The 22,982-nt window shown below is 39.9% G+C and overlaps 1 protein-coding gene across 2 annotated transcripts in view; it reads right to left on the bottom strand.

Moving 5' to 3' along the window:
* MICU2 (mitochondrial calcium uptake 2) overlaps positions 1-22,982 on the bottom strand; it is a 138,961-nt gene that overhangs the window by 57,435 nt on the left and 58,544 nt on the right. For both annotated transcript variants that reach the window (XM_029936959.1, XM_029936958.1), the window contains exons 3-6: positions 17,823-17,854; positions 17,638-17,713; positions 6,816-6,863; positions 5,580-5,662 (exon numbers count right to left, since the gene is read on the bottom strand). In XM_029936959.1, the coding sequence (XP_029792819.1) occupies positions 5,580-5,662; positions 6,816-6,863; positions 17,638-17,713; positions 17,823-17,854 (239 nt within the window). The remainder of the gene's footprint in view (positions 1-5,579; positions 5,663-6,815; positions 6,864-17,637; positions 17,714-17,822; positions 17,855-22,982) is intronic.

The following is a 22,982-nucleotide window of genomic DNA, read 5'->3' as shown; positions in this document are numbered from 1 at the left end:
TCAGCCCTTGGTTTCAGTATTCAAGAGTCTCTCATGATTTGTCTCCCTCTCTCTCCCTAACTCTTTCCCCTACCTTCCTTTTCCCATGGTCCTCTATTAGGTTTCTCCTGTTAGATCTATGAGTGAAAATATATGGTACCTGTCCTTCTCTGCCTGACTTATTTCGCTTAGCATGACACCCTCAAGGTCCATCCACTTTCAGCACGTCTTGATTGTATTTCCTACTTTCCATTCTCAGCTGTAAACCGGACTCCAGTAACAGCTTACCAAACTACTTCCTTCTAATCTCTTCTAACTCAGATTTCATACTACGGACAGAGATGAGTTTTGGAACACTGAAGCACAATTATCTTCATAAAAACTGTCTGCTGGTGTCTTCTGACAACAATGTACAGCAGACCTTAGGGGATTCTGCCTCCGAGGTGTCTCTTCACATTTCAGCACACAGAATAGCACCAATGCTTTTACAGTGGTTTATATTTTATAAAGTTTATTTCTCCAAGGGACCTAATAACGGTTATTTAATCACTGTTGGTGCTAAATAGAGCAATATGGTTATTTCTGCTTTCCTTAGCCTAAATAAAATTGAATTTAAAGAAATTTATGATGACTATCTGGTATTTCCTTTCCTGCTTGCTTTTTGAGTATTTTTTTTATCTGAGGTCCTGAGTAAGAGTGATGATAGCCTTGTTTTTGTTTTCCATTTTGCCCATTTAAAACCACCCTCGTGGAACCTGGGCGGCTCAGTTAAGCGTCTGACTTTGGCTCAGGTCATGATCTTGCAGTTCATGGGTTCGAGCTCTGCATTGGGCTCTGTGCGGACAGCTCAGAACCTAGAGCCTGCTTCAGATTGTGTCTCTCTTTCTTTTTGCTCCTCCCCTGCTCATGCTCTCTCTCCTCAAAAATAAATAAATATTAAAAACAAAAACACCACCCTCAGCTTCTCCCTAGAATTCCAGGCTGTTTTCATAGCCAGTTACTCTACAATGATAAACTCTATCCAAACTGATTCTTCGGTAACAGGCAGATTTGCTAACACTTCTTCACAATGATATAATGAAACAATTTCTATCTTTTTCTTTCTTTCTTTTTTTTTTAATTTTTTAATGCTTTTTTATTTATTTTTGAGAGACAGAGAGAGACAGCTGGAGCAGGGGAGGGTCAGAGAGAGAGGGAGACACAGAATCTGAAACAGGCTCCAGGCTCTGAGCTAGCCGTCAGCACAGAGCCTGACACGGGGCTCGAACCCATGAACCATGAGATCTGACCTGAGTCGAAGCCGGACGCTTAACCGACTGAGCCACCCAGGCGCCCCGTACAATTTCTATCTTTTTCAAGCCACATGTTTTGAATATGTAAAACAGTCCCAATATTCTTTAAGCAGTTACATAGTATAGTTTTCTCTATAACTCTCTGTTACTTTTAACTTCTACCACTCCATGAAGGTGAATTCTGTAAGACTACTACCTGTTTTTCCGAACAGTGAGTGACACTTTCCGTATCTGGAAGTACACTTAGGCAACTTCAATGTGCTGGAACCCTCCAGCTTTCTTATGTAAGTTGCAAGCCCACACATAAGAAAAATCTTTTTCAGCATTTGAAATGATTGTTTTAAGGGGCATAAAATAAAATATATATGAAACTTTCTCAGAATTTATAGTCTTGTATATTCTAAAGCAGTACTGTCCAACAGAAATATAAAGGAGCCACAAAAGTAATTTAAAATTTTTGAGTAGCCATATTCAAAAAGGAAAAAAAAGATGAAAAGGAATATTCCATATTTCATCATGTATTCAATATGAAAATTGAGATACTTTACATTCTTTTCTTTTTTCTTCAAAATCCAGTGTCTATTTTACATTTACAGAACAATCTCAATTTAGATGTTACATTTCATTGGAAATACATTTACAGAACAATCTCAATTTAGATGTTACATTTCATTGGAAATACGTTCAGATTTTATAAAACTTACAATTGAAAAGGGGTTCTGTATACCCAGCTAGCTTCAAATTCAAAAATTTCTTAATAACTAAAGGGAATGTCTGTTAGGTTTTAAATTTAAATTTTACATTAATTAAAATTTAAAAACTCCAGTTTTTTTGGCCACAAACCAAATTTCAAGGGCCCAAAAGCTATATGTGGCTACTGACTACTTTACCGGAGAGTCCAAGTATATATTCCATATTTTATACATAATTTTAACAAGCTTTGTTGCCTGTTTCCCCAGTACACTGGAGACTGGAAGAAAAAAACTAAATGACTAGAACTGACTGAAAGGTGTGTAGAGCACGATTTGACTTAGAGGTGTTCTGAAATGATTACCCTAGTAAATTTAGTCAATAGCCATGAAAAAAAAAAAAAAGGCAAACTAAACCTTTTCTCCTTGTTACGATGACTGCTAGGAGTCACTCTTCTAACCACTTCCTGTGTGTATATTGTGGTGGTCATGGTGCACATTATGCCCCTAGTACTCGGTCTTCTAGCTGAAAGATGAGTTTGATTTTTTGTTAGATTCTACCTAGAAGTACAATCATACATTTAGTCTTTCCATGACGCCTATTTTTAAGATCGATTCTCATAAAGAAGCCTCTCACCTCCCATTACTTCAGTTGCTCTTTTTTTGCACCTTTTCTGTGTTTCCCGAAGCACACCTAACCACACGAAAATCCAGTGGTGCCTGTTTTAGTGTGAGGGTATATTTTCTGTGTGTTTTAGGAGACCTTTGAGAACTGTACACCAACATACTGGTCTGAAATACTGAGGGTAGGCTATAGTTATGCTGAATTCATTCTTTTCTAGATATTTCAGAATTTAAGTTCCTATAGTTGTATACTGGGCTCTTTTTCCTCAAATAAAATGTAGAAAAAAAAAAAAAAGAAAGAAATCTTAACCAGTTCAGCAGATTAACTGATGCTCCCCAGTGCCCCTGCAGAACTCTGGGATAGATATTCCCAGTCAGCTCTTGGCCAGTCTCATGCTTGCTGCAGTTGAGCTCCATATCTGCCCTAATTTTTGTGTATTTCCAACTCAATTACGCTCATTGCGCTTGTTACTATAATTATTTAATTAAAGATTACTGTGAAGTAATGCAGTTTTGGGAAACAACAGAAAGCTGAGACCAAAGTTAACTACTTGGGGACACTAGGACTTTGGTCATTTTTGCCTTGGATGAGAATGTAGCTTCAAAGACAACTGAACTTAGTGAAAGAAACCAGAAGAACCTGAAATGGAAGCACTGAGCACAAAAGACAGTTTACGTAATTTTTTTTTGAATGCTGATATAAACGCCAAATATAAAAGCATAACATTTAGTCTCTTATGTCTGGCAACCCCCTGGAATGAGTGAGCTGCTATCACCTGGGGCTGCCAGGCCCCACCAGAAACTGTGATGTCAAAGGGGCCACGGAGGGGCCTGCCTCTGCTCTTGTTCTGTGGGTCAGCCTGCCTCACTGGGTTCATGGGCCTCGATTCAATAAAGGGGTTTGTGTGAAGTTAATTTGCAATAATGCAAATATTTGTATCAATGAAAAATGAATCTGAAAAGAGTTGCTGCAATAAAGTGAGAGGAATACTTTAGAGTTGTGTTATAAAGGGACACTACTTAAAAAAAGTTGCTTCTAATTAGTTAGGGTGTCTGGGAAGAGTGGGAAAAATCACAAACATCTTGAAGGATTCTGCTTCATACCTGTCTTTAACTGATAGTGGCCACACTGGGTTAAGATGGATTCTGCTACACTTTACAACACTGAGAATCTCCTCTGCTGCTTTACTGTTTATTCACATAGATGTTCATGTCATTTGCCTTAGTTTCCCTCATATGCTAACATTTATGCACTCTTTATACCCTCTTCCAGATTTCTAAAAATGTTAAATATTTATAAACCTATTTTTTGGTAGGATCCCACTGTTTTATAAATTAAAAAATTTTTTTTATCTTTATTTTTTTGAAACAGATAGACAGACACAGCATGAGCAGGGGAGGGACAGAGAGAGAGAGGTAGACACAGAATCAGAAGCAGGATCCAGGCTCTGAGCTGTCAGCACAGACCCTGATGTGGGGCTCAAATCCATGAATGGCGAGATCATGACCTGAGCCGAAGATGGATAGTTGACTGACTGAGCCACATAGGTGCCCTGCACTGTTTCATAAATTTATTCTCTGATTAGAGGTTTTGCTATGTCCTTTGCTTCTAGTCTTTGAGACAGTTTCTTATATATAAAACTAAATATCTTAGTAATTAAATTTACAAAGCCTGTGGTATGGAACCTTGTCAAATGGGTGACTGAGGTATGATTTATATAATAATAGGATACACTTGTTTAAACACACAGTTTGAGGAGTTCTGGCAAATTTATACACCCATGTCACCATCACCTAATCAAGATCTAAAATGCCGCTAGCACTTCCGGAGGTTGCCTCACGGAAGCTGCAGTCAGTTCTTCGCTCCCCCTCAGCTCCAGGCAACCAATGATCTGCTCTGTTAGTATACACGTGTTCCTTTCCTAGAGTCTCGTATCCAAGCAGTCATGCCTTTTGTACACGGCTTCGCTCTGATCACCCATGTTGTTGCATGTACCAGCAGTTTGCTCCTTTATGCTGCTGGGTAGTATTTTAGTGTGTGCATGCTATTCGTTTATCTCCTCACCTGATGAACACTGAGGTTGCTTCCAGTTTGGGGCTGTTATGGACATTCATACACAGGTCTTTGCATGAACATGTTTTCCTTCTTTGACTAAATACACAGAACTGCCAGGTCAGGTCATATGATAAACATACATTAAGAAGCTGCCAATTTTGTTTTCCGAAATGTGTGTTTCTTTCTACATGTAAAAGAGTCCATTTGCTTCAGGTCTTAAAGCCTTTTTAAAAAAAAAAGTCACAGTCATTTATGTATGTACTCATCAATGATAGTTCTACAAAGTTAGTATGTACAAAGAACTATTATATGTTTACTATGTTTTAGTTTTTTTCTCCACAAAACACTCTAATAGATGACAAACATTTGACTCTAACTGGCACATACTCAACAGTTCATGCACACTGAGGCATTTTTTAATATTACCATCAACATTCTTGGAATGGAGTAAAATTTACTGGTCAAGGTCCTAGAGCTGTCTTGGAAACGTATTTTCACCTCAGCATATTTCCAGCAGGCAAATATTAGCCTTGGCAAATTCCTGGAAAATTTGCACCCATTTATACCTACTGCAGCTTTTTCATTTTCCCCCCTATTCTTTACGAAGGTTTAAGTTTTTATTTTTCTCGTTCCTTTTTGGGGGGTAAGGGTGTGTAAGAGTAATTCTCAACATACCCATCAAGTCCTTCCTGTTGTGTTATCATAAGAACAAAGCCCTAAAACACATGGATGCTCACGTTTATTTCTCCCACAGGAATCTTATACTCGGCTCTGTAGCAGGTTCTCGAGGCTGTGCTACGGAAAACTTAACGCTTTGGAATGCTTCCCTGACATTTCATATGTAAGCACTGGATACAGTTTTGATTTTTATGGAAATGTAAAATCACACAAGCACCCAAGTGTTTTATGATTAGCCAAAAATAAGTAGAATCTACTTACCTTAAAAAATTCCTTTTTCTCCACCATCTCATTACCATCCGCATCCAGCATTTTAAAAGCAACATGAAACCCAGTATGGGGTTCTGCAATTAAATGAAGAGTGAGTAGTTATTTAAATGTTGGTGAAATGTAAATTATCTGCTGAGCCATAGGTCTTGAAATTTGAAAAAGAAGAAAAGCTTCTAGAAACTATTATGTGCCTCAACAGAGAAAAAATGATCTGTTCTTATGATAACAATTTTCGAAGGCTGATATATTTCCATAGGTGTGCTGTTCTGCTATTAAATGCTCTGCTTCTCAAAGCAAAACTAATTTGAGAACTCAGTTTCCTTACCTCTATCAGGGCTTTTAGCTTGGCTATTTTCATACTATTACTCTTTATTTCCCTTTCTCAGAGGAGGGTTTTTGTTTTTTAGGTTTATTTACTTATTTTGAGAGAGAGAGAAAGAGAACGAGAATGAGCAGGGGAGGGCCAGAGAAAGAGTGAGAGAAAGCATCCGAAGCAGGCTCCATGCTCAGAGTGGACTGCGACACAAAGCTCCATCTCAAGACTGCAAGATCACGACCTGAGCCGGAATCAAGAGCTGGATGCCAAACCAACTAGCGTCCCTTTCAGAGTAGGGGTTTAAAAAACTTTTTATTTTGAGGGGCGCCTGGGTGGCTCAGTCAGTTAAGCCTCTGACTTCAGCTCAGGTCATGATCTCACTGTTTGTGGGTTCGAGCCCCACATCAGGGTCTGTGCTGACAGCTCAGAGCCTGGAGCCTGCTTCCGATTCTGTCTCCCTCTCTCCCTGTCCCTCCCCTGCACGCTCTCTCTCAAAAATAAACAAACATTGAAAAAAAAAAGAAAATCATCATGTTGCATTTAGTTGTTATTATCTCCTTACTCTGCTCCAAGCTGTGGAAGTTTCTCACTCATTCCTTGATTTTCATGACCAGTCTGAAAAGTACTAATCAGAAAGTTTGAAGAATATCTAATGAGGGCTTTTAAATATGTGAAAGCTAAGTCTCATTCTTCTGTTCAACATGTCTTTTAAGGAGAAACAGTTATGGGGAGCCACAGCACAAGAGGTAGAAGGGATAATCTAATCCAACCATCTCATTTTGTTGACACAGAAACTAGCATAACAATGATATTTTTCATGATAAAAGACATAAATACCAAATTTCCAAAACACTGTTTGGCAAGAATAGAGAAGTCCATATGATCATAGAGAAAAACTGTAGGATACTTACTAGTGAGGATTGTAAGCAAGAAAAGATACTCAGTATAAGATATCAGTCCTGAAATAGAGAAAATAAAACCATCAGAAAGTAAGTTTTATATGGTTTATAAGTAATCACATAAAGATACTATATGGAAACTTCACCTAAGTAAACACACACACATTTCTCCTTTAATTTACCTCTCTTTGGTACAGTGGAAAACTTCTATAACAGAGAGTTAAGTACAGTGCTAATACTTAAAAAAAGATACTGTGTTTTTTCATCAGGTTACTATAACTAGTAAAAAGAAGGATGGATGTTGGCTAGCAAGTAACAGGCATCCAGTACAGGTTTTATTTGCATGTCACTTTATGTAATTTGTACTCAAATTTCACTATTCATAATATCTCAAGTGAAGCAAATTTAAAAATTCAGTAGAGTAACAGATCTTGATATACCAAAGATCAAACTCTATTACTTAAAATAAGATAATCAAGTCTTCGCAGCAGTAACGTGATTTTCCTTCGGGGGAACCACTGCTTCTGCATTCTCGAACACGCAGGTTAGGTGGGTGCCCTTTCTCCCCTCTGACAGAGGATGGTGCCTGGCCTACGCCAATCACTGTGCCCTCACAGAGCCGGCGCAGGGCCAGGCAAGCAGCTGACCCGAGCTAAGGAGCCGGCTGCGTTAGTCTGCCTGCAGGGACTTGCGATGGGCCTTGCCCTAAGCTGGGTCGTTCGGAGTGGAATTTCTCATGAAATGCTGAATCATTCACTTCATTTTTTTTTCCCCTCCATCAACCCTCCTGGGCTTTGACAATGTGAGAATGTTTCACTTAGGAATGTGAGGCAGTGGAAAGAGTGCCTGGAACTGGCAGACAGCGGTGTGTAGGGGCTTGAGAATGCAGCCAGTCTTAATTGGCAGGTATGAGAGCTGGATACTGGTGGTGTCTGAGCCCTGGATTAGGTTGAACTTGAAGCTAGCTCTGTGTCTGGCCACTGGTTCTTCGTCTGTCCTTTCTTGCTCAAATAGATAGTGTCTGGTTATATGTGCATGCAATGAAAAGAACAGCAATAAACACAGAAACTGTATCTAGTAAATCATGGCCTCCTGATAAGTTAAAAAAAAATTTCCCTCTGGATCATAAGTTTGATATAATAGCAAAATACACAATTAAAAAAACCTTTATCATAGAAAACTTCAATCATACACAAAAGTAGAGAGAATATGATGAATAACTCTATTATATACATCAGCTTCAGTAATTATCAACTCATGGCAGATTTTGGTTTATCTATACCTCTTTTCATTTCTTTCTCCCTACTTTCCACTGGATTATTTTGAAACAGATCTCCTATATTATTTCATAGTAGAAAATTCAAGCTGTATCTCTAAAAAGACGGCTCCTTCCCTCTAAACAATTACCAATAATTCCTCAATATCATCCAATTCGTATCACTTTTATAAATGTCCCTGTATCAGAAAATAATTTTTCAAGAGTTCTCAAACAGGATTCAAGAAAGTACCTTGCACTGCACTTGGTCAGCAGGTCTCAGGTCACTTTTTTTTTTTATTGTGGCAAAATACCAATAACAAAATTTACCATTTTAGCCATTTTTAAATATACAGTGTAGTGGCATTAAGGAAATTCTGTTTTGCAACAATTATCAAAACTTTTATCACCACAAATCTTAACCCCATACCCATGAAACACGAACTCCATTTTCTTCTGCCTCCAGCCCCGATAATCTCTCTCTGATTTTCTGTCTCTAAGAACTTTCCTACTTTAGGGACCTCATATAAATGGAATCATACAATATTTGTCCTTTTGTGTCTGGCTTATTTTGCTCAGCATCATGTCGTCAAGGTTTACCCACATGGTAGCATGTGTCGGAACCCCAATCCTTGTTAAGGCTGAATAATACTCCATTACAGGTGCAGGCCACATTTTGTTTACCCGCCATCTGCTGATGGACACCTGGGTTGTTTCCACTCTGGCTACTGTGATTAAGGCTGCTACAAACAGTGGTGTGCAAATATTGGTTAGAGTCTCTGCTTTTCACTCCTTTGGGGATATACCCAGCAGGGAATTGTGGGATCACATGGTCATCCTATGTTTAATTTGAGGAACACCATGCTTTTTTCAAAAGTGGTGGCACCATTTTTCATTCCTACCAATAGTGCAGAGGTTACCATTTCTCCACATCCTTGCCAACACCTGTTAAATTTTTTTCTTGATAATAATGGTAGTATGTGGTATCTCATTACAGTATTGATGTGCATTTCCCTAATGGTTAGTGATGTGGAGCATCTTCTCATGTGGGAATTAGGTGATGTGTATCTTCTCTGAAGAAATGTCTATTCTAGCCTTTCCCTTTCAGTTGGGTTGTTTGGTGTTTTTTGCTGTTGTTGAGTTACAGGAGTTCTTTACATACATGGATTTTAACCCCCTATATATGGTTTGCAAATATTTCTCTCTCATCCTGTAGGTAACCTTTTCACTCTTTTTAGTGCATTTTGATTCACAAAAGTTTAAAATTTTTCTTTTGTTCCCTGTGCTGTGAATCTCTTAAAAAATCTATAGATTCGCCCTCTCTTTCCCCCTCTCAACATAGTTGTTAAAGATGTGTGGTCATTAGTCCTGTGAAGTTTCTTAGAGTCTAGAATTTTGCTGACTGCATTTTCTTGGTGTCATTTCAAATGTTCCTCCAACTTCTTTATTTTCTACAAGCTAGTACTTGGATCCAGAAGTGTGCTAATGTCCACGCTGGATTTTTGGCAAGAATTTATAATAGATGGTGCTGTATACTTCCATCAAGGTGGCCAGAATAAAAATGTTTATAAAAAATGCGAAATACTACCGAGAGACAGTGATAGTAGAAGTTACAGACTTTGGAAATACGTGAAATCATTTCCAGAGTTTAGATGATCAGAGAGATATCACAGAGGAAGTAATTCTAAAAATGGTCTTCAAATAATGGATGAAAATTTAAATAAGTGGTGTGTGAGAATAGATCAGTCTGAATATGAAAACTAAATGTGAAAGGATGAAAATCAGAAAGTTGCTGTCAGACACAGCATCCGTGTGAAGCAGCAATGGGGCCCGCGGCCACGGCGGCAGCCTGGACACAGTGAACGAGCACCCGCAGCAGGCCACGGCACCGGCTTGCCCGAGCGGCTCCCAACCACGCAGCGCACAGACTCAGGGCCCAACTTCAGAGCAAGGCTGGTAAGGGTTTTATATCCAGGCAATTCAGTGGTTTAGCCATAAGGAACTACAGGTATATGTTTTACATTTAAATAATAATATTAAAATAATATTTTTAATGACTTACATTTTTGTGCATTATTAGCTTTTTGGTTGTTTTTATTTTGGAGCAAGTGTATTTCTTTTTTAATAAAAAAGCCTACAGTAAGTAATCAGATATTTTTCCTTAAAAACATTCAGTGTTCATATGGAGAGAGAATGAATTAAATGTGTTTTATTATATCTTGTACCTAGGAGAGGTGCTCTCACGTTAGTTGAAGGATCAAAATATTTCATCCCTTGGCAGCCTCAAAAAAGTAGAGAGTAGCTTTTTTCTCTAATTTTCAAAGGTATACAGCAACGTGAAAAAAATGACCAAACTGCTAGACAAGGCTGACATGGGCTTAGTGCCAAGAGGAGGCCTCACTCTTCTCTTCTTTATACACAGGTACACGTCCTCTAAATGGGAACTTTGTGAGAAAGAAAATGCCAGTGTCTTTCTTTGAAATAATAAAAAGCTTGAACAAACAGAGCTGAGACGGTGTAGAGCAGCACCAAACTCTCCAGGACGCTGTGAACAATCCAGTTCTATGCAGCATTCTAGAGCCCTGCTCTCCGAGAAACACGTGTAAAGGAAAGTGAACTTCAGAATACAGGAGAAACAGTTTAATATGCTTCTCTTACATTGAACTGTAAAGTAAATGTGGTTCAATGGCAATGTTTTAAAACTGCATGTTAAATAGGAATGTATTTTAAATAATTATATTTAAAAATTTGTTAATGAATCCTTAAGGAAGGGCCACGATTAAATTCTGTTTATTACTATGCTTCTCTAAAAAGATTTTAAATTTGGAACCATTCTAAAAGTGACTTGCTATGGAATGCAATTTTGAGAACTCTGTTCCTCAAAGAGAGATTAATACATCTATCATAAGGGCATATTATATATCTTACAACATATTTTTAATTAATATTCAGTACATCTTTTTTAAAAATGTTTTTTATTTTTATTTTTGAGAGACAGAGAGAGACAGTGTGAGCAGGGGAGGGTCAGAGAGAGAGGCGGACACAGAATCTGAAGCAGGCTCCAGGCTCTGAGCTGTCAGCATGGAGCCCGATATAGCTCCACAAACTGTGAGATCATGATTTAACTTATCTGACCCACCCAGGCGCCCCCAGAACTCTGCTCAGTTTACAAAAATGCATAATAGTCAAACTCGCAGGAGCCATGGACGAGCAGCACCGTGGCTCTGCACTACCCTGTGGCCATGGGCCCCAACGAGGCCACAAGGTGACTAAGAAGGTGCACAAGCTGAGGCCCCGCTGTGGCCACAGGCGCCTCGGCCGGCACACCGCGGTCTTGCAGCTCATGGTCTGGGAGGTGTGCAGCTTCGTCCCACAGGCGCGGTGAGCGTGAGCTGCTCGGGTCACCAAGAACAGGTGCGTCCTCAAGTTCACCGAGGGTGTAGACACAACCGTGCAGGGGAGGAAGAGGAGCCGAGCAGCCTCTTGGCCCTCTGCATGGAGTAAAGCCTTCTTGGAACTTGCAAAATAAAGCATGGTAACTTATGTTTTTCTTTATAATGATGTGTGGTGGATGAGTTATTTTCTTATTTCAAGGATATACTACTCTTTGCTAGTTACCATATGGTGTAAATTTTGATATTCGTGTTATGTGGAATATTTTAAACTGTTCTCAATGTAGGTAAATTTTACATTCTTTTCTTCAAGTGACTTCATTAATAACAAAGAAATTTAAAAAATCAACAAAGATGTGTGTAAAAAATGCATCTGTTGAATCTCCATATCATAATATTCATATTAGTGTTTGTTCTTTAAGTTGAAAGTATACATTTCAACTCCGGTATTTTAAAGAAAAACCCAATAACAGTTGTTAGGACCCCCAGCAAGGTATTTTTCTTGGTCTGTTTCCTGTAAATCTCTGGAGGCAGGGGGAGAGGATGCAGTAGATAATCCCTGTGGGTTTCCACCAGGCGGTGCCTAGACGGCCAACGACACCGAAGTACAGGCGTCACTCGGGGAAGAGGAGGACTTGGGTCTGGCTGGCACCGAGCTCCAGGCCCTGGAGCGGAACAGACAAGCAGCAGGGCGGCCAGGAGACCCCGCCGGGCGCGAGAGCCAGCCGCATACCCTGGGGCGGGAGGAGGGCGGGAGCAGAGAGCCCACGAGGGGAGGCCCGCACCTTCTTGCCTTCTTCCTCTGCCCTCTCACGTCCCTGCCGGTCCTCGTTGGACTCGTCAGGTCACCCTGAGGCCCGGTTTCCCCACCAGGCCATCGGTGAAGGCCGTTCTCTGTGCGCTCGGGGACGAGGGGCAGGAAGTCGGGGGTAGGCGTCGTGCAGCTGTCCGGGCGGAGGGTTTCGTCCTTCTCGCTGACTTTGAAGTGAATGCTGTCTGTATGATCCATCCTTGCAGTCATTTATTCCTGCTGGTTCCTCCTAAAGTCTCTCTCTCTCTCTAATTGGCTCCTTTCCTCCATTTCTCACACTAATATCCTCCTGCACTTGGCCCCAAGGAAAATATATCAAACTTTCCGCTATGGATTTCCATTTTGTTTTTCCAATAGTCCATTACTAAGGGCCTTCTCCCCAGCCATCCAGTAATACTGATTTTTAATGCTTTTAGGAATCTTGGAAATGTACAGTGTGCCTATTCTTTCTGAGAGTATTAATAGCTCTCCAGCTACGAAGGGAACAGGGAGAGAGAACTACCCAACAGCAAAATGTCAGTAGGCTGATGAATTTATCTCCTTGACAGTTAGTATATACATATATACACACAGAGAGAGAGAGAGAGAGAGAGAGAGCGAGCGAGAGAGGCATATATAGATATATGTGTCTGAAAGGTAATAAAGACGTTGCTGATAACCCCCCTCACGTCCTCTGTGTATCTGTGAAGACATACAGATTCAGTCCTTTCCCTGCAGACCAGAACCATGATTTCTGGAAACAGCCACACTCTAAGACAATCCCTACACAACACTTCTCATGAGAATGTGTTTCCGATTCCTCATCTGCCAACATGCAAATACGCTTCAGGAACTTTGGGCTGCAAGCAGAGGCTGAATGAAGAGAACAGTGCTCTCAATCTTAAGAAGAGTAAAACTTAAAAAAAAAAACCCTCCTCCCACAAAGAAGAGAATAAAGAAAACCTACAGATTTTTTTTTTCCTGTCTGAAGGACTAAGACTGTAACTAAACAGTTTTGGAAACCGGAATAACAATCTTCCCATTCCATCTCACTGCTGCCTTCCAGGCATCTGTTATAATCTGTTTCACAGAAGTTCTACCGTCACTTGCTATCTTCTCTTTACCAAGAAAATGAATGTTTGCTTACTGTTCTTTGAAATCTCAACTCCCACGTCATACTTTACGTCAAAAATATTGCCCTTCATTTGCCCAATGGCCCCCTACTTCCGAGTTTGTTCCATTTTGCTCTCAAACTCCATCACCTCCTGTGAGATGGGGTTTCCCACTGCTTGCTCAGGACTGACAAGTCCTTCATTCGAACTCACCCCATCAGAATGGTCTGTTTGATTTCCCCAGTTTATATGGTTCTGGTTGAATTTCATCAAAGGAGACAGAAGAAGCCCCTAGGATGGTAAGAAAACAACACAAGAAAGTATGGGGTCCTAGAAGCCAGAAGAAGGGAGTGCCCTGCGTGAGAGCAGGAAATAGTACTGGTACTGCTGGGGTCACGGGGTTGAGGACACAGAATATTCCCCCTGGCTCTGGTGACAGGGAGGTCACTGATGGTGTTGACAAGAGTGGTGTCGCCGGAGGATGGTGCCGGACTGAAGTGGGCAGAAGGATGCCTGGCACGTGAGGACCTGAGCACAACGCAAACCAAAGAGTGAGGCTCTGAAAAGGGCTTACAATATGGACAGAGCTGGAGGGACACGGAGGGTCAGAGGAGGAAGGTTTCCCCCAAGATGGCAGACGTGCCCAAGTTGTCAAAGAAGAAGGGAGTGGAACAGTGCATGGAGGATGGGGCAGGGAGGTCGTGGCCCTGGAGTGGTGGCATTCTGGGAAGGCAATAGAGGGGGCCTGGCACAGCAAGAAGAAGGGAGGGAGGGAGAAGCGGAGAGACAGGCTCCAGGTTCTGAGATGTCAGCAAAAGCCCGACGCGGGGCTTGAACTCATGAACCATGAGATCATGACCTGCACTGAAGTAGGATGTTTACCTGACTGAACTATCCAGGCACCCCTCTCTTAGAATAATTTAAACTTGGGGCGCCTGGGTGGCTCAGTCAGTTAAGCGTCCGACTTCGGCTCAGGTTATGATCTCATGGTTTGTGGGTTCGAGCCCTGCATTAGGCTCTGCACTGACAGCTCAGAACCTGGAGCCTGCTTCGGATTCTGTGTCTCCCTCTCTCTGACCCTCTCCTGCTCATGCTGTGTCTCTTTCTCTAAAACAAATAAAAACAGTAAAAAAAAATTATAATAATTTAAACTTTCTCTCTTCAGTTTTTTATGAATTTGCCCTAAGCATAACTTATGATAGAAATCCTGAAATTACTATTTATATTAATGCTTTATACAAATGCTGAATTAACTTACTCCTTATTCTAATATTCTGCCACAAGGTCAAAATTATTCTGGAATTCTCCTTTCCCCTGCTCCAACTTCCTTTCTTCAGGGAAACAATACAACCAGATATAAAGTAACTGAGTTTGGGGGCGCCTGGGTGGCTCAGTCGGTTGAGTGTCTGGCTTCAACTCAGGTCATGATCTCATGGTTCGTGGGTTTAAGCCCTGCATTGGGCTCTGTGCTGACAGCCTGGAGCCTGCTTCGGGTTCTGTGTCTCCTTCTCTGTCTAACCCTCCACCATGCATGCTCTCTCTCTCAAAATCAAATAAACATTATAAAAACATTTAAAGTAACTGGGTATATTGGTCTGATGTTGTTGGACCAATAACAACCACTCAAGTTTTCACAACTGGTAAATATTATATTATCTCAAGTCTCAAAATGCTTTCAGAAATCCTGCCATGAAAGGATACCTCAAAGCTATAGCTTTTATCTAAATATCAGTATTTGGGATTTAAATATTATACCTAAAACCACTCTAAGGGGCCAAATTATTGATTTCCTTAAATCTTTGTTAACTATGATTTAAAGGTATTATTTAATTTATAAATTAACCAATAAAAGGCCAAGGTCCAGTTAACAGTAAAATCTTATAAAAATATACAGTAATTACAATACTGCCAATATTATCAGTTATAGATTTCCAATGTCCCAGGCACAGAGTGAGGAAACTGAGACTAACTTGCCCAAGGTCACACAGGTAACTGATGGGGCGGGAATCCAAAGCCAGCTGAAAGCCCATGATCTGGTCAGTTTTCAGGGCTATGTAGCAGATACTGTAAATGTTCTGAACATTATTACATCCTTCCAACAATCCCCCAGAGGCCGGCATTACTATCTTGTTTTAAAGGTGATGAAAATGAGAATGAAAGAGATTAAGTAACTTCCCAAGGTCCTGAAACCAGGAAAAATTTAAATGTCAGTCTGTGAATCCAGAATATACCCTTATTCACTACCCAGAGACTACCTCCCAGTACATTCCCACTTAAAAAAAAGTAGGGAGATTTTTAACCTCTGTAAGTACATAGGGATGTTCTCTGGTGCTGAGTGGAAGGAGTCAGGTTAGGGGTGGGGTGGAGTGGTGTAAAGGTAATTAGATGGTTTGATATAAGGAACACTGGTAAAATAAAATTAAGGTCTGTATAATCCACTAGACACTGAGCCACTGAGGTGTGAGCAGGAAATGATACTCACTAATAATAAGCAGTTTGAATGCTACTGACTTCATGGAGTTAGGGTGCCAATGTTACTCCTTCTTTGCCCAATTTCGTTTTCCTTCTCTACGGAGTGTTATGTGATACGCTTATTCTCATTTTCAAACTCATGTTGACATACAAAAAGAAAGTAAAAACAAAATGTTGACTGGGAATGTCATAAATTTCTTGAGCTAAATTGTCACACGTCTCCTGTTCTTAGTAAAAGGGTCATAAGCCACTGATTTGGAAATTATGCTTGCAGCTTACTTCTCCAACTCCTTCCTCAGATCACAGGGGAGAACATTATCTGTTATTCATTCATCACCACCTTCGGGTGGACCGTCTGTCTACCTGTCACAGACTGGTCCTTATATGAAAAGGACCAGTGCAGGTCCTCTGCCTACTTGTATGAGTATATTTAAATATATTCATTCCACTGATGCTTTCTGAAGTCAAATTCCACTTGAATAGCTAGGAGAGTAAAGCTAATTGCTATTCAGGAATTGCTTTTACTACCTGTGACTTAGGGCAGGTTACTTAACCCCTTTGTGCCTCAATTAACTCATCTATAAAATGGGAGTATGAAACGAAGGTACCTACCTCAGAGGAATGCTGTGAGGACTGAACCCAGTGCTAATGCTGTCACCGGTCACGTGCATTTGTTTGGAAGCACCTGCGGCATGGTGCTGCGGAGGTCATGGGCCAGCCCCGGACTGGCCACTCCATCTCAAGCCTGGCAGCGGGTTCTTCTCTCTCTTCGGCCTGCTCCTTAAACTGACCTGCTCTCTCTCAGGGCCTCCTCTCCCCTCAGCGCTTCCTACGAGGTCACATCTGCAACTGTGGCTTCTGATACAGCTGTCCAACGTTTCTATTCCTACATGTAGCCTGCAGGAGAACTGTCACAAACTGCGCTGACTGGTGACTATTCTTTCGTGACCAACACCATCTTCCGATCCCTTGAAGTTCCCTAGAACTCTCTGGTTGGGTCTCTTTCCTTATCACAGAGGCTACTTTGAACCTTTTTTCTCCATACATCCTACTTTATAAAGAAAATCAAAGCAATCCAAAACAACCTGCTTGTTTCTTGCAACTGGATTTGCAAAATCTGCACTAAACACCCAGCTATACACCTTTCTTACTGGTGCGATTGGAAAGCTATGTACCCTGTGGAATGCTGACCCTCCCACTTGTGCTCTGACGACCATCCCTTCGCTCACATTTTCCAGGATTCTGTCCGATCCATCCTTCCTTTCTCTCATTTTCTCTCTCTCTTTCTTTAACAGGAAACACACTCAAGTCTCTGGGTCTCACACTAACCAGCATCCCCCTGGCCTGTCTGCTCCCAGCTACTGCCCTTTAATTCCTTTTGTTCACACCCAGGTCTCTCAAGTGGTCTGAACTTAACTCTCTCTTTCCCTAATACCTTCTCCTCTGGGCTTCTGTGTTAACATTCTCGTGATTCTCCTTCACTTCTTTGATCACTCTGTCCCCGGCTCTTTCTTGCCGCAGCTTCCTCTTTTCTTCCCTTACATGCTGGTGTTCCTCGGGATCTGAGGCCTTCTCTTCCACTCCTCCTCACCACACGTTAATTAAAATTGTAATCGCTCAGAGAGCTTGAGAAAATTATTTCTTAGTTCATGAGATTTTTATTATGATGTTAAAAACATCTATTGAAGAATATGATGTTAAAACATTTTCTATATAGATTCTCTACTGCATGCAGACCTCACAACTTAATTCCTTAATAATACCCCAGTTAAATAACACACACACACATAGAAATTTAACAAATCAAAGTTACCTTTGTCGCCAAGGTCTCTAAAAAAGGTTGATCCACAACGAGCTGGTTGGATTCCTGCCAGTATATCCTCGATATCCTTTGAATACACATTAAAATCTTTCACTTACAAAAGCTGACTTTCTATGTTACCAAAAAAACAACGAAAAGAAATAAAGAAAGAACTTTCTCCCACACATACTGCTTACCTTTTTGGTCAGCTTCTTCACTGAAGTTTTACCTATAGCAAAAAAGAAACATTACTTAGTATCCATATTCCTTGGTAAAACTCAAATTCCACTAAGAAAGAAAATCATATAAAAAACAAAATAAACAATATTTATAAAAAATAAAACATAGTCAGTTTAGCTAATATCCTTATACAAAAGTTATGGGCCAAGGAATTCCAAGTCTAAACACAAAGATACTATGGATTTTTTAAGACTTAGTTTTCAACTTCACTCACCCTACTTCAGACATAAAATCTTACCACCATTTTTTTACTTCTCTTAGTTGTCTGCATCATAAATAAATTCTTAAATCATGGAGATGATTAGAAAATTCCATGATTAAAAAAATACATTCATGTTTTAGAAAGCTATCTTTTTGAACCCTGAAAAGTTCTCTTGAGTTTACAGCTCGTCAGTTAGTTTAAAATCTAGCCAACATGACTATCCATTCTAAAGTAATGTCATTCTTAACAATTTCCTACTGGATAACAGAGAATTAACAATATTGGGGCCCCTGTGTGGCTTTGTTGGTTGAGCATCAGACTCTTGACTTCAGCTCAGGTCACAATCCCAGGGACGTGGGACTGAGCCCCGTGTTGGCCTCCATGCTCCAAGCATAGAAACTGCTTAGATTCTCTCTCTTTCTCTCTCTCTCTCCCCCCCTCTGTCACTCTCCTTCACTCTCTCTCTCTAAAATTAAACAAAACTAAACTTCTTCCAGATGTTTAACCATCTCTTTTACTGCATACAGCATCTCCCTCTTATCCACTGTAATGCTAAAGCAGTCAGTTGCTTCTTTTGTAGAGACTTACTCTGATGATAGCCTCAAGTCATTTATACATCTGGAATACTGAAAAATGTTTTACAGCACTTTGTTTCTTACATAAGCAATGTGCACCACAAACTCCCCTTTCTGCTCTCAAAATTTTCTTATCTATGAGGTTCCCTCAGTACAATGAAAGTCTATGAAAGTTAAGGTGACAGGTTAAAAATAATAAATACTTTTAGATGTGCCTTTTCTGTAGTGTGGGATGCTTAGTTTGGACTATAAATCTATTGGGGATAAATCTATCATTTGGCATTAATAAACTGCCAAGATTTTAGTTTTGCATTATTAATAACAACAGTAGCTGTGAACACGACTGTCTCATTTTTAGAAACATCTGTGACCAAGAATATAAACTTAGATGTTACTATTCTGGTATAATTTTAAACTATTATTTATTACCCAGTGACAAAGGACCCTACATTCTAATGTTAGGTGCTAATATACCATTAGATCATCAGATAGACAAAACTTATCATATCATTTATTTACAAACCTAAGGGTTTGTGGAATGTGCGGTAGTAATACAATGCTGATAACAAATCCCAGAAAACTATGTAATACATGTACTTTATCTACCTCTGTATATTCTATTAAAAAAAGAAACTGATCATGACTCACTTACCTTATGTTGCTTTTCTTAAAGTTATTCAATATATTCATTACTATATGCAGTTTTATTTTTAGACAATTAAGGTTAGTCCCCAAAAAGATTAATCCTTGTACCCAACTAAAAGAGTATTCTAAGAAGTAATAAATGACATCTTGAAGGTGACAATATGGATGATTTCTAAGTAATAAGATTATTTCTAAGGAATCTTATACTTGCTTCATAGCTACATTTCTTTTGGGTCTTTTAAAAATCTGTGCTTAAAAACAAAATCCTCTACTTGAAACCAAGTGAGGAAAAAAAGGTAGCATTTCCTTCTCTGCCGCTAGAAGTCTTGATGTCAAACACCTAAGCCAGTATAATTCAGTACTATATAAATAAAATACAAGAATGTCATGAACTAATTGATAATCCACTGAGAATACACCACCAGAATCACACATAAGGACTAAATGGTAAAACCCTATGGAGGCAGATTCCATCTCTGGCCTTGCCTTAAGGTAGCCCAATGATTAGCATTTAAATATTTACTGAATGAATAACTGAATAAGAATTAGAAAAGATTCCAGAATGTCTTCTTATTCAGATCATTGCCTTTCAGTGGTAAATAAATTATAATCCTCATTTTACAAATAAAACAAGTAAGGCCTACTGATATGCAAAAGAATTAGGTCACAACATGGGCAATGAAGGATTTCCCATCCAGAATTTTGGAAAACTGGTGTTAGATGCCTTCAGAGCTATTAAAGTAGTAACCGGGAATCTGTGGACCAAATAACTGAATGATTAAGCTTCAGGTGGCTAGACAGGCAATGCCAGTTACGTCGTGTAGATTACAAGTTCGCCTGGTCCTTGAACAGGCATTTGATTATAAAAAATGGAGAAACCTTGTACCTAATGAGCGTCTCCTGTAAAAAACATTTTTAATGGAATCAATATTTAGGTTCTATTCCCTCTGGAGTTCGTATTTTCTCCTTCCGCTCTCTCAGTTGAACGTAATATCCTTCTCAGTTCGAAAAACGGTGTGGAGGGAGTTTACAGAGCTCCCTTCCTCTCCGCCATCTTGGCTCCACCCGATGGAATCAATATTTAGAAAATGATACAGAAATTATCTTAGCTGACAAAAAGATCACTCTCTTACATCAAGTTCACTTTTATTTAAAAAAATTTTTTTAAATGTTTTATTTATTTTTGAGACAGAGACAGAGCATGAGTGGGGAGGGGCAGAGAAAGAGAGGGAGACACAGAATCTGAAGCAGGCTCCAGGCTCTGAGCTAGCTGTCAGCACAGAGCCCGACGCGGGGCTCGAACCCATGAATGTGAGATCATGATCTGAGCCGAAGCTAGACGCTTAACCAACTGAGCCACTCAGGTACCCTTCATGTTCATTTTTAGATAAAAAGAAAAAATAAAGTCAGAGCTACCAGGGGTGAACGCCTAATCTCTTTTGTTTCCTCTTTCTCCAACTTAATCAACTTTTTCTTGAATAAGAAAAGGAGCTGTGGTGTCTCAAAATCAGAACCCTCTGGCAGGTTTCTCAGCAAGGGTGTCTCTCCCAGGTGTGCCTACTTGTCTACTACTTGTTCACGTGCTCTACCAAGGAGACCAGACACCAAAGTAAGGGGCCCATGGGTCTGGTCTACAGTATGATGAGCCAGGACCTTTATCCTTCTGACAGCAATTACAACAATGGGACATATTTATTAAATGTACCCAAATATATTTGGACACATTTTTCTATTTAAGAATAAAGAATAAAACCCATCTGTAAATAATCTAATTTTCCTTCAGGTTTTTCGGAAGGAGGGGAAAATTCCTGCTTTTCTTTCTTTAATTATTTCTACTTTCACACATATAAAAAACCTGGTCTTATTTTATCATCACTATTCCAATATATATTCATGTACTCAGGGATGGAAATAACAGAATGGGGAAAACGGCAACAAAGGTAGATCTACAGTGGGGACTGTAATGCTTTATTATAGAAGCATGAAGAGTGGAAACTATGTGTGGCTTTTCCTGGCAGGGGAAGGCATCGATCTTGAAGATCTATGAAGCAGTGTGACGGAATTCTGGCTCAGGAAGTAGAATGTTTTTAAAGGTCTCTCTCTACCTCTCCTAGGGATTCCACCATGTGGCTTTCACTGTTTACAGAGGATTTCTGAAGTATAAATGGGGAACAAGCACATCTTATTACAGGCAAACAGCCATTTTAACACTTAAAAACTGCATTAATACATACTAAGCATTGTTACAGGTCAAATAAAATCTTTGCCTCTAGCCAAAATAATGTTATTTGGTGATTGTAATTATAAAAACATTATTAATTATTATCTAATTCGATTTCATTTTGCTGGAGATAAGAGGGCTTTTGACACATAGAAATTTGACAATAGAGACACTGCCGTCATTTCCTGTCTTTTGCATGAATATATGGAGCACCTTGGCATCAGTGTCAGAATTAGTGTATGACAGAACTAGTTACTCCAATACTTGCTTGAATTCAGTCACAGCTAATATGGAAACTGAGGCAGAAAATGAAACGTTAGCAAAACAAACTTCCTCATATCACTAATAAAAGTGAAAACTGGGGTGGGGGGAAGGAGGGCAAATTAAATGGTGTTATTTTCCTTCAGCAGAGCATGTGGCTTGCTTATTTCTGCTGGGATAAATAGAGCAAGAGATATCCTCTGGTTGGTATTTCTTCCAGAGGGAGACAAAAGGTGATCTCCTAAGAGGTCTAAAACTGGCCTACTTGTCAGCTTTGCTAAGCTGCTCTTCACATACATTTCAATAGGTATTAAAGGAGGAAAAAGTGACTTTGTTTTTTGCAACCTCAAGTAGTGTGAAATAAGAACAACGACATTATAAATCACAAATTATTTAATTCCATTTAAAAAGGTGATGTAAAGGGAGAAATTCAGCAGCTAAGAAACTAAATAATGGGGAGAGGGGAAGATATGTCCAGAAAGCTTCTCTAAATACGCAGTGCGGAAGTTCACATCTGCAGGATTAGCATGAATCAGCTCAGTGCGGAGACTAGAGAGTTGGAACACTCTAGGAACAGAGAGGAGGGCCTGATAGTCACTTCTACTGTCATGAGGAGGGAGGTGAGAGGGAGCGCCACGCAAGCAGTTTGGTGGCAGGAAGCTGAGGTAACTGCTATCTAAAGACTTCTCTTCTCTTTGAGTAGGTGACCAGGTAGTTTTCTAGAACATGTATGAGCAAGTGTAAGGAACAGCATGTATGCATTCGAGATCGCCAGAAGGCAGAAATGCAGAAATACAAATATAGGGGTTTCTGTATACCCTGTGGCCCTGACATCTCACTTATTTCCTTGGTTTTATTTGTAAATGCTTTTGTAATTTTCTACATAGTTAATCATGTCTCTGAGCAAAGACAGTGTTAGTTCTTCTTTTTAAACCTGTAGGTCTCATTTCCTTTCCTTGCCTTCTGGCACTGGCTAGGACTTACAGTACAGTGCTCTATATGCGCGGTGGAGTGGGCAGCCTTGCTAAGTCCTTGATCTTTGGCGCAAAGCAGCCGGTCATTCACCACTAAAAATGGTGTTAGCAACTGGCTTTACGTCCATATGGCATTTTGGGATTTGGCCTCCAAAGTGCCATTCGGCCACTTCCAGGCAAGCGCTGTGAACTGAGGCAGTCACTAAGTTTCTTTCTTTCTTTTTTTTTTTTTTTTTTTT

This window comes from Suricata suricatta, chromosome 4 (genome assembly GCF_006229205.1).
Source record: "Suricata suricatta isolate VVHF042 chromosome 4, meerkat_22Aug2017_6uvM2_HiC, whole genome shotgun sequence".
Taxonomy (NCBI): Eukaryota; Metazoa; Chordata; class Mammalia; order Carnivora; family Herpestidae; genus Suricata; species Suricata suricatta.
This window is presented reverse-complemented; position numbering and strand designations above follow the sequence as displayed.